General features: G+C 42.8%; 1 protein-coding gene across 1 annotated transcript in view; it reads left to right on the top strand.

Moving 5' to 3' along the window:
* Positions 1-6,635: 6,635 nt before the first annotated feature.
* Positions 6,636-15,682, top strand: part of LOC146801919 (collagenase 3-like) — a 39,591-nt gene continuing 30,544 nt past the window's right edge. The window contains exons 1-3 of the mRNA XM_085624066.1: positions 6,636-6,807; positions 10,840-11,075; positions 12,650-12,798. Coding sequence (XP_085480192.1) covers positions 6,679-6,807; positions 10,840-11,075; positions 12,650-12,798 — 514 coding nt within the window. The 5' untranslated portion in view covers positions 6,636-6,678. The remainder of the gene's footprint in view (positions 6,808-10,839; positions 11,076-12,649; positions 12,799-15,682) is intronic.

Here is a 15,682-nt window from a genome sequence, read left to right as displayed (position 1 = left end):
CGGTGCAAAATGGTGGGGGGGACTTAAGTACCCTGCACCCTGCCCAGCGCATCTGACATGACGCGGCACATCCGCGACCCTGGTGGGGACTCCTCCCCAAGCCCACCCCCCTCGAGGCTACTATAGGGCCGCCCTCCTGAGTGGCCCCCTGCGGGGGCCTCGAGCAGCCGCAATCCCAGAAGTCTCCTTGCTGGTTTGGTGTGCTTCCTCCAGGCTCAGCCGTTGGGGGGGAGGGGGGACTACAGCAGGCAGCTGTGACATTTTTGCACTAACTCGAAAACGCACGTGCAACCGAGTAACAACTTTGAATCCTTTTGCAGGTCATATTTAGACAGGATCGCGTGAATTACTCATTAGCTGAGAGATGAACAGCACAGAGTGTGGGCTAAATGTGGATTGAACTGACCCATCTGCAGCTGGCAGCCTGCTGCACCACGACCGGGGTAAGTCAGGTACAGTAAAAATAAAACGCTGTGATCAAGACTTAAAGTTTTGCCACTTTGTTGGTTTCAGCTACGTTAACTGCGAGGCACTGCCCTAAGATGTAGTGCGATTGTTGCCGATTACGTTGTATCGTTCTGTGCCCCGCGTTCGCCACTTCCCTTTCTATGTGTTCGAATTAATGTTTTATATGTGAAATAGTTCTTTTTTTATTGGGCCGGTGTACACTGCGTTGACAGCATTGATGATACAAGTGCAGGTTTCACATGGGGGGCGCTAGGTGGCGCACAAGCAAAATGGCCGCACCAGCGTGAGGCTCTGGCAGCCCGATGACACAATCCTCACAATTATCCTGCTTTATTGGCCCCCTCACTGTCTGGAAAAAGCAGTCCATGCAGCGGATACTCTAGTAGCTGACCTGCTGCGCTCTAGAGTCGCAGTGGTTTGACCTGTGGGCTGCTGTGGCCTCCTGAAGATTCGACCCTAATGAGTGAGGTGACATCACCTAGAGCACCAGCCCCTTCCTGTTTGCCAAGAACAATGTTTCCAGTGAAGAAGTGGAGAGTGTTGGAGGGAGCGAGGTCCAGTGGGGAGCCCTGTGGAGTGGACTCCATTCATGAGGTGTGAAGAGACAGCTGCTGCACTATTCAGGCCAACCCTCATATGACAGAGGGCTGCCATGAAATGAGCCTTGTGCATCGCTGCATCTATTGGGCTGGTATACAGTGTGGATCGGGCGGCCCTGAGAAGTTTGCCATACTGTGAGAGCCGTAGCCCTTGTGCCGTGGTGAGTCCCAAAACCGTATGTCAGGAGGTGCCGCAGCTGAGCACTTTGCTGTGCCCAACGGACTGGAGCCCGTGTACAGGGAGGATATGGTGACCCTGTTTGCCAGAGGAGGTCACTGGGAGCACCATAAATTGCGAACTGATAAACTACCCCTGCTGGAGAAGTGAGACCCCCATGGGAGCACCTGCGCTCCGTCATCAAGGCGATGGACCCGTTTCAGGATCATCGCATCACTCCCTGTGGCCGTGGGATGGATCAGACACTTATCCTGCAAGAACTGCCAAGAACCTCTGGTCACTCTGGTGGTGTAACCCGATGTGAGGAACTCTGTGCCCACTGAGTGAAGACCGCTGGGCCCATGTGCAGCTAACACACTGGATTCAGCTGCTGCCACTCCAATTGCCTGCGGATGGGGCGTGCTCAGGAACTTCCGATGCTCCAAGACTGATTTCGGGCCAATCAGCCCTGGAGAACTTGCTTGCTGGTTAGCGCTGCAGAGCTGGAACACCGACTGTAAAATAGTCAGAAGGGACACTTTAGACTCAGACTACTAATGGGGCTTGCTCCAGATGTTGCCTATAGTGAATGGGAAAAACACTATTGCACGGAGAGAGGAGGGAGTAGGTCCTTAGGGAGCACCGAAAAAAATGCTGGGGCCCTGACCTCAGGGGGACTGTGTAGTTGTTTGTGAATGTCGTATTTTTGCTTTGTATTGTTAGCGATAGAAATAAAATAATTCTACTTTTTTTAAATAAAAACTAGTGTTTGGCCAGAGGGGTCTCCAACCTTCCTTTAATAAGAGAAAATCATGTTCAATGAAAATCTTCTCGAGCTACTAATATCAATAGCAAAGTAGAAGTTACCACATCAGAATAAAATGCATTAGTGGTCACAGCAGTGATCACCTTCGTGCTTACGGCGTGGTAGCCAACAGTAATGTAAAAAATGTTTTTCTCAATGTAGAATGCCTCTACATGGGTAATGCATACTTCTATAGCAGCAATGACCTCAGCACCAAGTTAATACAATTATTTTGGTTTTTACCACTCAAATATAAGCTTTAAATATATTTAGGAAATTCAACCATTTTCCTCTAAACATTGGCTTATGAATTCTTAAAATACACACATTTTAATTTCATGTAAGTGTGTTTCAATTTTAGCACACATATATTTAATTCAGCAAGCAAAAACTTCTAACTTAATTCACTGGGCTGCACACAGGAGGGACTACTTAAAGGTAGCTGGAGAGCTACCAGTAGCTCAAGAGCTACTCGTTGGAGAAGACTAGACAATTATTTCTTGCTGCTGCTGCATGCATTTTGAGTTGTAAGCCTGTGTACACTCCCCTGTATCGACATCTCCCCCGAGGGAGCCTTGGACTGCTTGAACCACGCTGTTCCTGAGAGTCAAGCTCTGAAGGGGTACGTGGCCCAGTTGCTCAGGATCCTTAGTAGGTAGGGACTGGGACATCAGAAGTAAAAGGCCTCAACTACCACGGCTTGGCCTAGTAACGCCTATGTGCTCTTTTGAAAGGGATTCTGACAGACCACTTAGCTTTTCATTCTCCAGAGTGCCTCTGAGTTGTGTAATAATATGTTATTTTGGTACAAGACATTAATTGGTGACTGTGTGCTTTACAAACACATATTAGTGTTGTTAACGTTTCAGGCACAAATATACAAAATATTTTTGCTCTTGTGATTTGCAAAAACTCTGACTTTAAGACCAGAAAACTGTGTTACAATAAACAAAGCATACTTTGTAAGTGTATAAACTCTTTCCATCTTACAAACATATACCCTTATACACAACTCTAAATGCTCACAATACACCAGTTATGCAGTCCCTCAAACAAAGAGACAAAAGGGCATGTAAAGTATTATGTTATGTTGGTTGATTGTAAAGCACTTTCTGTTACTCTCAGGCTAAACATACTGATGAAAAGCCAGACTCGAAAGGAATGACTAGGAGAGAGGGAATGAGTAAAGTGCTTTGTGAATGGAATGATCTTCTCAAAGATCGAGAAAAATCTTAGGTATCTGCCTGTCAATGAAGAAGCTTGAGAGGACAAATGTGGTAGAAGAGAGAACAGGAGAGTTAGAGGTCACAAGTCTTGAGGGATGGGCAAAGATTCTGAGGAAATCGGCATAACAGAAGTTAAAGAGTAGTGGCCTGGTAGGAAAGTGGCAAGGAAAGTTAGGTACCCATGTCCAATAACCAACTCAGAAAAACTGAAGCCACAGACAGGATCACTTATGACATAGATACAGTCAAATACTACACAAACAGTTACATATTCAAGGCAAGGGAATGAACAGCGGACTTAAAGAATTAAGAGCACGAGTGTGGCTACAGCTTTCATGCGCACTTAGGGGCATATCTACAAGGCGGCGATATGAAATTATCGCCGCTTTTGCGGCCGTTTTTGGCCGAAAAGTGGCGATAATTTTATCGCTATATTGGCAAGGTCACGCTATCGTGTGAAACCTTGCCTTAGTGCCTGAATTCCTAACGCCCATCTTTGCATCTCTAATGAGATGCAAAATGGGCGTTCCTCCCCAGGATAACTGTCTATCGACATTTCTCCTATTATCAAGCCTCACGCAAAGCAGCATAGCGACAAGAAAAGTAGCGATAACCTCTGTTATCGCTACTTTCCTTATGCCTGCTTTGAAACTGACTTAGCCATGATATCCTATGTAAGGTGGATATAAGGGCTAAGTATGTGAGGCCCTATCAGCAAGCTATCGCCAAACTTGTTGGAATGCTTTAGTCTCCACAACTTTTCAGCCACTCCCTCTTTTCAGTTATCATCTGTCATAATAATGCATAGTTTTCTGCAAGCCCATTCCATCCATGGTCTCTTTGGTATAAACATACTGCAAGTAATTGACTTCATTGTTTTAATTGAATGTATTGTATGAATTTCTGTTCAACAAATACAGCCTCTTGCTAGATTGATGCTTACATATAGATAATTTCCACATGTTCCCCCTCAGTTCAGGCACTTTAAACCATCGCATTCTTCCATTTTTCGACTTGGCGTTAGCCACAACCTTTTTATTTTCCTAACATTACATAAATATACTCATTTATAGGGGTTTTCAGCTAGCCCTCTTCTTCTATCGCCCTGTTATTGTGGCAGTCCCAAATTTCTGTCACCCACTACCATCTGGAACAGTGGGTCAGCCCACTTCAGCCATTGGCTGAATTCAATGAGATTGACGACATTCTGGTCTTTCACAACTTTTCACAGGGCCCATATCCATACACACAGTAGTTCCCTTCAGTACCAGAGACTACCGTGTCAATGTGTGCTTTTTTTAATCAAAATATATTTTTGTTTTCAGCCAACAGTTTTGTGTATACATTGACGTGGGCCTGGTAGCTTCTCCTATAATGGCGTTTTGCAAAACAAATGATAAAACAATCAATGACAAAAAAAAGACTGACAGCCAACGCAAAGCCTAAAGCCAGAAGTTTATTTTACTAGCAACATCTGCACGGGGAAAATAACTCATAATCACCAAACATGAAATGAACACTTTAGCATTGAAACATGTCAGGCAAAAAAAAAACTCACTTCCTTGTGCGCTCAGATTGAACCTTCGCTTAAGGCCAATACAGGGGGCCATGCCCCCCTAAATAAATATGGCTGGCTACGGCCCTGCTTGACAGCAGTTAGGTAACTTCGTTCTTGTGCTACAATAGAATCTTTTGTATAGCTATTCATTCAATCAATCAATCAAGCTATTGTTGGCCTGATGGTGCATACTCACTTACTGGTGCGGATGTTCTGTATGAAGCAAATAGGAATTTATTTACAAATCATTATAATTTTTTCTCCATATAACAACTGTTTCTAATACCACTGTAATGTTCACACACCAGAGCAGACCTCCAGCTGTGGTGACCCCACGCCCTGTCTCGTGGTTATGGCATATATCTCTTTTTCCAGGTGTTTTACATTTCCTTTAATATTTCCTAGTGTTTACCTCACATCCAATTGTGGCTTATTTTCAAAAACTCTAATTATTTGTCAAACTTTGTGCACGTGCATGCCTTTGTTCCCATTTTTTTTATATGTTTCTCCAAATGCTAGCGAAATATATATTTACAATTCATAAAAACCGCATGAATTGTCACAGAACTCAGAACAAAATGAGCCAGCATTCATGCAATGTTATTTTCAAAACTGGGAAAAGAGTATACGAACTGTGAATTACAACATCGGAGAGGAAAAAGTACCATAATCCTATGAAAGTGCACTTGTGCAGAATTTTCATCACCATCCAAACCAAAACAACTAAAATATATAATTAGAAAGCAAATAAATGAAAGTCAGAGAACTCCACAATGCCCAGCGGGTCCCTTTGAATTATACCATATCTGGTTTCGGACAAATGCGCTCTATAATAAGATTTCGCTGACCGTTTTTGCATATGGAAAGCCCATAGTTGGAAACCTAAACCAGCTATGGCAATATAAATAAATAAAAGAGCCACATAAAGCAAGAAGCAGCAACGAGAAAGAGGAAGTGGGTCCATGTTTTGGTCACGACAGCCCATCTTTCTCTGAAAGCAGCCCTCAACCCCAAGACTGCCCCCCACTGGGAAAAACCTCATTTCCCTGTAAGGAATGCACATTCTCTTTTTTTTTTTTTTTTTTTTATTGAGCAGAACAGGGATAAAAAACAAATACAATCAAAAGAAGTCAGTCTTCATATACGTCACATTCATATTCCAAATAAAACATAATTGAAAACTTTTTCTATAATATTAGATATGTAAACAGCTGAAAAAACCACAACAACTTCAGGCCATATCAAAATAATCAAAAAACTGCCAAGTCTTCTTAAATTTACTCATTGCTCCAACCCTCATCGCATATGCTTCCTCAAATGCCCTTGTACGCTTCATTTTATTGGACCATTTCATAAATGAGGGTATCTCGGGGGATCTCCAATTTTGCAAAATTAACGATCGTGCCATCAATGAACAAATCATAACAAAAGCCTCTTCATATTTAGTCAAACCTGAGATAGTTCTAGAAATTCCAAATAAGGCTATCTTTTCTTGGGGGACCAAAGCCTCTTCATATTTAGTCAAACCTGAGATAGTTCTAGAAATTCCAAATAAGAATGCACATTCTCCTCCCAGGTTATAGTTCCAAGAAAGCAGGTGAACGAGCTCTGAATCATCAGTGGATGTGCTTAGACACTTGTCTACTGCAGTAATCCATATAATCTCCAGAAAACCTCAGTAATTGACATGACTGTCCATGGTAAGTGACTTTCAAGGAAAACCCCATACCTAAATGAAATTAGCATAACCACAGGTTAAGGTGGATTTGTGAGTATATAAATTCACATATTGGATGGATAGCTTCAGAAAAAGCCAAGCTGTGTGAGAGCAACCAAGTGAGATTCACGGAGGAGACACTGCAGCCATGGAGACGCTCTTTCGTGCTATCATGCTTATCTTCCTGAGCTTTGTGCTGGTTTCCTGGTCTGCCCCAGTGCCTGATGGGAAAGACGTAACCCCTTCGGAGACAGAGAGTGAAGAGCAACTGGCCAAGGTGTGTATTTGATCAGAAATACTTAGGGGCAGATTTACAAGGCCCTTGCGTCATTTTTGCGCCGCTGTTGCGTCACTTTTTGTGACGCAGCTGCAGCGTAAAAATGCAGCCCATTTACAACGTGACGCATCTAGGGAGATGCGTCACGTTGTAAAGCCCTGCGTCACATTATACCTGTGTCAGGTATAATGTATGCAGGGTGGGCGTTCCAACGCAAAAAAGCCTCGTAGAAGTGACGCAGTGAAATCTACAAGATTTCCGTGCACCACTTCTAGGATGCCACTGCGTCAAATTCTTACACGTGCTTGAAGAAGGCGTAAGGAGTGACGCAGCACAATGATGATAGGCCTCCCCTGCATTGCTGGAGCTGCGTCGTGCTTGCGACACCACTCCAGCAATGTGTGATTTTTGCGTCAACAGATGCGTCAGAAATTCTGACCCATCTGTCAATCCTTGCGCCATGGTGCGCCGTATTGTAAATACGGCGCATCCATAGTGGCGCAAGGGTTTCTAATGGTGGCGCAGGGAAAGTGACGCATCTTTATAGATGCGTCACTTTCTTGTAAATCTGCCCCTAAATGCCCAACCTTGTAAAAAAAAAAAAAAAAGCTTTTGTTATGTTTTATCTTGATGCGTAGGTCTTTATTCTAATACAGGTGCAAATTCATATTTGGGTGCAAACTCGTATTTTTGCCGAAATCTGGAGTGGGGCACACTTAGAGTACACTGGTATTTTATCACTCCAAGATTTTTGCCATGTGTAACTTTACACAAACTGTGCTGGCACATGTTGAGTTTGTGCATCTCAGAATGGAAAACAGCGAGGGACCGGCCATTCTGATGTGTGTAAATCCGAACCGGTCGCAGATCGAAGCCCAGGTAAATACTGAACTCCGCTCTGTCAGTAGTTACCGACCTAACAGGGAATAAGGACTACCATCTTTGCTATGCTTATTGAAATGTATAATTTTGTTTGTAACTGGCATAACCCAAGTGTTGATTTTGTTCCTATGAAGCTCTTATGCCTCATTCCATCCTAAGTGTTTGGACACAGGTGAAGCTACCTTATACACAGAGGGGAACATGTCTTAAACCTCCTCATCTGAGAATTGCTCTGCTTGGAATGAATCTGTGTGTTTGAGGATATTTCAGAGAAAGAATGCCAAAAACCAGGCGATGCATTTAAACGTAACACATTGCTTGATAAATGCAATATTCAGATTTCGCTGATAGCTACTATTTTTTCTTGGGTAAGTTATGCTCTCTTGCACCCAGGAAACCTAGAAAAGAGTCACATCTCGCAAAATTCACAAATTTCGTTATACTTGAATTTTGCAAATTCGTGCGACTTTGTTGGTGCGAAATGTCGCTTGGCTGCCAAACACCAGAGACTGATTCTAGCAAAAAATATCACCTGTGAACACAAAAACCTCAGATGAGATGAGACACATTATCTCCTCAACCAGTCTGCTAATAGCATCTAGTGTGAATTTTCAACATGAGATGTGCCCTCTTGTTTGCTTTCCAAGATATTGATCAAGTACCTTTTACAACATCCTACTAATAGCTAATGTTCTGACCCTGGGAGCTAGAGAACTCTGTTTTTATTTTGAGAACAGCACTTAACAAATAAATCATGTGATTATGGAAAATAACTTTTTCTCCGTAACATACAAAGAAACTATAGTCCAAAACTCTCCATGCTATATATCACAACTCCAACGTGTACCCCTGCCCACCTCAAAACAGTCCGATTTTAACTTGAACCCAATGGCCATGCCTTCTAATGTAAAGTACCTCATGTTTGAGGTAGGCCAGCAACAATACAACTGTTGTCTAGAAAATATTACCATGCTCCCTGGTGCTAGGTGAGTGATCTTTCACACCCTTTCAACTAAGTACCACCTGCACCTCTGTCTCCCATGGATGCTCGATCCCTTCGCCACCTGCTTGAAGGGTGAGGTAGCGGTCCCAGGACGCAAACCGGGTGCAGTCTTAAAAAGCATGGACAAGTTCTCATCTGCATCCGAGGCTAATTCATGGGACAAATTCGCCCAGTGGGATTGTGTGTGAAAATACTGAGGAAAAATATAATGGGGGCCAAATAAGTGAGGCGTAAATATTGAGGAACAAAATATCATGAAGGGAAACACATAAAGCTAAGTATAGATTTACGATTCTTAATTACTTATCTACATACCTTGAAGATATACATATAAGCCAGGTACATGTGCAGGAAGTTAAGTATAGTAAACCTATACGTACGTATATATATATATATATATATAATTATATATATATATATATATATATATATATACGTACCTTCACCATATTTTAGTTCTCAATATTTAGGCTTCAATAATTTGGCCCCGCTATATTACTTCTTCGATATTACATGGATGGTCCCAATGGCATCAGCTCCCAATAATATTTGGACTCTCGGCTAAAGATTGCCTAATCACCCACTGCCTCCATGCTGCCTTGCTCCAGTGTTCCCGGAAAGCTAAGGTCAGCCAAGTCTTTCCTCACCTACACAATTGGTGCAGTGGCCCAGAGCTTCAAGCAGAAAATGCTACTCCAAGCCCATCCACTCATAATTTCCTTGGAGACCACCTAGTATAAATCATATCAGAATCATAGGTACCGCTCCTCAGCACAGTGCTGGTAATAGTTTATTACAAAAACAGGATTTTTGGTCAATAATGTGTAAGGGGAAGAGCTGCATGGCAGGTATCCCATCTCAAACGTAGCTAGCTCTCCCTTCTCACTTTGGTTTACTTCCCATCACCTCTTGACTGGGAGGCATCAACTGCTGGGTATCCCCTTCAATGCGTCAACCATTATCCTTTGAGACTTAGAGCGCCACATAAATTATGCAAAACGAAAGCAGGGAAACTGGGTAGTTCCCTCGTTTTAGATGTAGAGACCTTCCACTCATGATTATAAGCTATTCCTCTCTGACGAACTATAATTTGAGCAAAGCATGTGTCAGGAGTTGCTTTTATTCATTCCAGGTTGGCTTGGATGGTATTTTAGCAATCCAAGGCTGTATTACTGTGCCTGCAGCAGTAAAAGTATTTTCCCTCTTTCCAGGTCGTGTGGATGGCATTAGCTAATCCTATGCCTAATGCTCTGCTGCATACATTGTGCAATGCTTTGTTTCTATTCTAGCTCAGCTTGGAGTGCACTGTGCTAATCCTATCTTTAAAAAAACTCTTCTAGAAAAAAAGACTTTTGAGGTGCGCAATTTCAGAGTGTCAGTGGTGTCATAAAGAGCTCCTTAATAAGGACCTGCTGACAACCTCAAACTTGGGAACTACCAGTGTAGGCGTGCTGCGGGGCGGTGGGCGGGGGGGGGGTAGTAAACCCGGACATACGACGGAACGGAGGAAAGTAATTATTAAGTTCCTCTGTTCTGTCGTATGTCCGAGTTTACTTCGCCCCCACCCTGCCCTTCCCCCGCCCCGCCCCACTGCGCGCCCTATGTGAGCCGCCACTGGGAGCTACCCATGGTTCCCCGCATCCTTTCCATCCTCTTCTATTGATCACATAAACTAGTACCAAGCTGCTTCTCGAAGAGGTAATACTAAAAATAAAATGTTATGGGAGGGGCTCAAGTATTTAAGAGTGTTTGAAATACATGGCGTCCAATTCACAAAAGCACGCACAGACTACTCCTGTACCACTTTCAGTACTATTACATGCATTTATGAATTAGTCTCAAAACATCTTAAATTAGAGTAAAATGCGAATATTTACGGATTATTGATGTACAGTTAGTTCAAAGAAAGAAGACTGTGCCCTCTCTGCACTTACACAAATAGGGGGCTAGACATTTCGATGGTGATTCACAAAGGCATTTCATAGTGCATAAAGGGGCCCTACTGTAGTATCTTTTTATGTACACATAAATGCCTTCGTGAATCACCCCTCTAGTCATCAAAAGATTTCTTATTAAATGCTTCATTTTACAGGTAAATCATTGTGTGAATTCCGATCGACACTGACTATGCCCTTTTTTTTAACTAGAACTATCTGAAAGCCTTTTACAACATGTCGTCGCGCAGCATCGGTCGAAGTGCCAATAATGCCTTCACTGAAAAAATCAAGGAGATGCAGAAGTTCTTTCGGCTCAATGTCACCGGCACTCTGGACAACAAAACGCTGGCAGTAATGAAAAGCTCCAGATGTGGAGTTCCAGATGTTGGAAATTATAATGTAATGGACACCAATTTAAAATGGGAAAATTATGTTATAACTTACAGGTAAGTTTCACACCTCAATGAACGACTTGTGGCTTTGTCTCGCAGGTGAGCTGAATGGTGTGACAGTCCTAGGGTACCATCATCTCTGTTTATTGCAGAACAATGGCTTAAAGGGAACACTCACAGTGTGTATTTAGGCAGAATGTCAGTGCTGGGCAACTTCACTAGAAGGGGATTTAGAGGAGAACTATGTGATATATGTGGTTCTAAGACCGCAGTTACAAGTGCCCCGTTTTTTTACAATACCTGCACCAAACCCTGTGTGCACAGGAGTCGAAAAATAAATAGAGCAGAGCTTACCGCCCCCGGTAATTTATGGGACATGCTGATTTTGGTGCGGAAAGCACTAAAATCAGAATGCTATTCCCTGCTTTTGAAAGGATAAAATCAAGTAAGGAGATAATTTTTGCTCCCTGAAAATTCAGAAACCAGGTGGTACCGGATTTTACCTGGTGTGGTTCTTCTTGCGTGTCCTTCTGATGAGCTCAGAGTCTAAGAAGCAGAACATGGCAAGGTTGTTGCCATGCAATGATGTGTAAAGTTTGGAGTGCCTTCACCCAGCAAAATGTGATTTTTGCTATGCTTTGTGAAGCGTTCTCTTTGTACTACTAATAAATTGAACAATCAGTTCTGTTGTTACAGCATTTAAAGTCCCTGCTTGCAGTCGGTGGGCTTGGCCTATTAGTGTCATGTTTTTAAGTGGGAGTGGCTGAGACACTGAAGAACCCCAAGCCCCCTGGTAACAACATAGGGATGGGATTGGAGCCCTTGCTCAAATCCATTCCACTAAGAGGGAAAAACTACAACATTCAGAGTTTTGCAGCTTAGGAATAAGGGAAATGTGCATTATTACCAGACTGCCCCAATTCTGACCACATGAATTCATAAGGATACAGTGATACTGCAGTAGGGGAAAAGGAACCTCCTAGAATCAGTAGTTCCTCATGCAATATTACCACATCATGTTACTGATGGCACTGGGGATGAGCTCTTTAAACTTGTCAAACCCAGTAGTTAGCAGGAGTAAAGACTGGTCTGCGAAAGACTGTCTGTGGTGAAGAGACAGGCGTGCAGGGAACGTAGCAGGTTACTGGGGACTAGCTATTCTTTCCTGCTCACCATACGGCAGCCACATTTGTGTATATCGAGAACTTCAACACAGACTTTCTCCCTGTGCGCATGTGGTATTTCTATAGAATGAACTTAGCCAATAGGTAGTGAAGGGTTGTGCAGGATGTGTGGCTCCCTGCATGTCTCATTATCTGCTGTTGGCAACTACCCCATCTGTTTAGTGTTGACTTTTTATCTCGAGTTTCTGTAGTTTGTGAAGTAGTTTACAGACATTATAAGCCAAACTTTAAACCTGTGTTGAAATGTCAACATAACAACAACACTGCAGAGAGACATTAAATAATGAACACTCAATAAGGCACCAAATGAAGTGCTAGGTTACATAGAAACAGTCAAGGTATTAGACATTTTTATATTATTCTGAAGAAGCTGTTGTTAAATGTAACGTGAACATTATTTATCTGCATAAGTAATGAAGGTACAAATATATCCCTGTGCTTCAGAATGGTGAATTATACCCCAGATCTACAAGCTGCCGAAGTTGACAAGGCTATAGCGAGTGCCCTGGGTGTCTGGAGCAGCGCAAGTCCTCTTAAATTCAGCAAAATCGACTCCGGAATTGCAGACCTCATGATTTCTTTTGCGTCTGGTGGTGAGTTTTCCAGGAGGGATTGCAAAAAATTGTTTTTAGAAAAATAGCATTGTTTTCTTGCTAACCACTACTTGTCCTACATATTTAAAAAAACGTGATTTTCGTTTTGTAACCATGATGTTTTTGTAAAATATGTTTATTAACATTATATATCACTCAATAGCATTACAATCAGGAGCCTTCACTTACGTAAAACATCCTAATGCACAGCATTCCTTATACAATCATGCCCACTGTTACCTGATGGTATACTAGCTGAATTATCACTCTCCCTGCAAACCTTGCAGAGTAGTCCCTAGAGATTCCACCATCAAATTTCCGTATGAAGTCATACTGTAAGCATATGAATAGCAGAAACCTCACTCAAAAGCTCCATTGTGTAATCGATACAACTAATCCAAAATCTAGAACCTATACCTTGTTACATCCCCTCAACCCTCCCTCCACCCCCTTCCCACAACTCCTCCAGCATGACTCTTTGGCTGTGGACATACCAAGGCACTCAATTCTTTATAAAGTACACCTTAGACTTTCCTTACACAGGACCACTGACAACCCAAGTGAGATAGTGTCTTGTCCCTCAACACCCTTCTAACCAGATTCAGGGGAGGGCAGGCTCTGCTCTTCACCAATCTCCGAGTCCTCAGTTTTGTAACCACGATGATGAGGGTTTGATTCACAGAGAGATTTTTTACCTTAATCCAATATTTACTCCTATAAGGTTTCCCCAAAGGGATCGTAGCAGGCAAACATGCATTTCTTATTACGCACAACATGACGGTGCATAATTCTGCAGTAGTTCATTTCACACCAGTAAATTCGTGAGCATTTCTCATTCTCCTTTCCATTTCTTTCCCCACCTTGAAGTGTCAAAGATTTGCTACAGCAAAAAGCTGGAGTAAATCCCCTTTCAGGGTCGGAAGGGGAACGAAACACCTTCAAACTTCATGTGAGTGTAGGGGGAATGGTTACTTCACCCGGGAAAACGTGTTCCTGGTGGAGGAAACAAACAAAGAGAAAAAACGTGCAGTTGTACAGCACAACAACATTTTCCTATGTGGAATTGTACAGTGTGTACATTTCCTCATTGGAGAAATAGCACCTTATCAAATGTGAGATGGCATTGCATATAGTGACTGGCACAACTTTCCAGGTGTACTATTTATGTTTGTTATTTGAACATTTTTGTTTTTCAAAAAGTAGCAAATTTTCACCTTTATGGACGTTACTACTTTTTAATGCAATCTCAGGCGTGAAATAAGCCTCTAGTGTCCATAGTGCATTCTAACCCTGCATGCAGTGAACAAGGTCTGAGTACATTACACAAGTGTAACATCAACATGATGATGAAAAAGTGTTCATTCCCCTCTTAAGGGTCAGAGCAGGATCCCAAGATGTGCAATATAAACTTGTAAACACTAACAAAATAATAATATTTTGACCATTGACAGGGTTTTGGACACACACTTGACATAGCAATCTAAGCACATAACGTACAGTGAGATATTTCTGGGGTAAAGTGTGCAGAATGTGCTCTCAAAAGGACCAGTGGATGCAGCTGTACAAGATGGGTCCAATTCTCAAAGCCATTTGCTTACTTAAACCCAATATACTTGCCGAATAATATGATTAATATGCATTCACATTTGGAATTTACAAACTGTGACACTTGTAATTTGATTTACTTATACATAGGTGCTCATTGTGAGCGGCCCGGTAACAGATGTGACATTTGGTCCGAATCTGAATTTATTGTGTGCGATAAATACCACCCAATTACACATTTTAGGTAACCCTGGGCAGCCAACTACGCTACGCTCATGTAGTTTGCGTAGTTTGTGCTACTTCACTCTACGCGAATTGCACGTACCACAGTGCAAAAACGCATAGCGTAGTTGGCATTTTTTGCTCGCTCACGGTCCTCAACGTCAAGTTGGTGACCGCGAGCGAGCAAAATGACATCCCGGCGAGACTTTTTCCTCGTTCGCGATCAGCACCATCAAGTTGGCAATCGTGAGCGTGGAAAATAAACCTCCCGGCGAGATTCTCAACGCGGGGAGGTCAGCTTTCTCATTGCGAGTGGTCGCGTATGCAGGCGACCGCTCGCGATGAGAAACTACCAATCCGCGTTGAGAAAGCTGCCGTTCGAGTAAAAATCTACTCGAGCGGCTGAAAACGACAGCTTGCACTGTGCGAGATGCCGTTTTCAATGATTTCACAGTGCGGACAAGCATCCGGCACTGTGCAATCATCCTGAACAGTGCACTACGCAGTTCGCGTAGTGCTACGCGTATCTCACGTAGTGCGAAGTGCACTTCGCGTAGCTACGCGTAGCGCTACTACGCAAACTACGCCCAGGGTTAATTTTAGGGCAAACACATGCAGATTCTGGTGCTTACTGTACCAAAAACTGCATGTTTAGGTAAATACTGGATATTATTTCAGTGACAAATATTCACAGGTCTGACTTGCCGATATTTATCACAAAACTCATAATTGTGATATGTGCAGTAACCAGATTACCACACACTCTGCAATTAACCGGGCCACTGGTAATGAGGACTATGCTGCTATGCAGATGTGGTGTACTATTACATCCTCTTGCATGGGCATAGAGTGGGTATTCTAGAACCGGAATGTCCTGCAAAGTTGGTGAAAGCAAAGAAATTTATAGATTACAAATATTTCCACTACCTAGGATATGGTTGAAGCTCTATTCCTTTCAAGAGAACCTGCCCTAGGTGGAAACACAGAAGATACATTCCTAAAAAAGAGTGAAGGTATGGGGTCATAAGTTTTGCCCAGTGCAGAAAAAAAGTATGTGCAAATACACTTTTGAAAAGCATTGGCACGAGCAAACGTGCACCTTGAACATTTAACCATA

The sequence above is a fragment of the Triturus cristatus genome, chromosome 8, assembly GCF_964204655.1.
Source record: "Triturus cristatus chromosome 8, aTriCri1.1, whole genome shotgun sequence".
NCBI lineage: Eukaryota > Metazoa > Chordata > Amphibia > Caudata > Salamandridae > Triturus > Triturus cristatus.
This window is presented reverse-complemented; position numbering and strand designations above follow the sequence as displayed.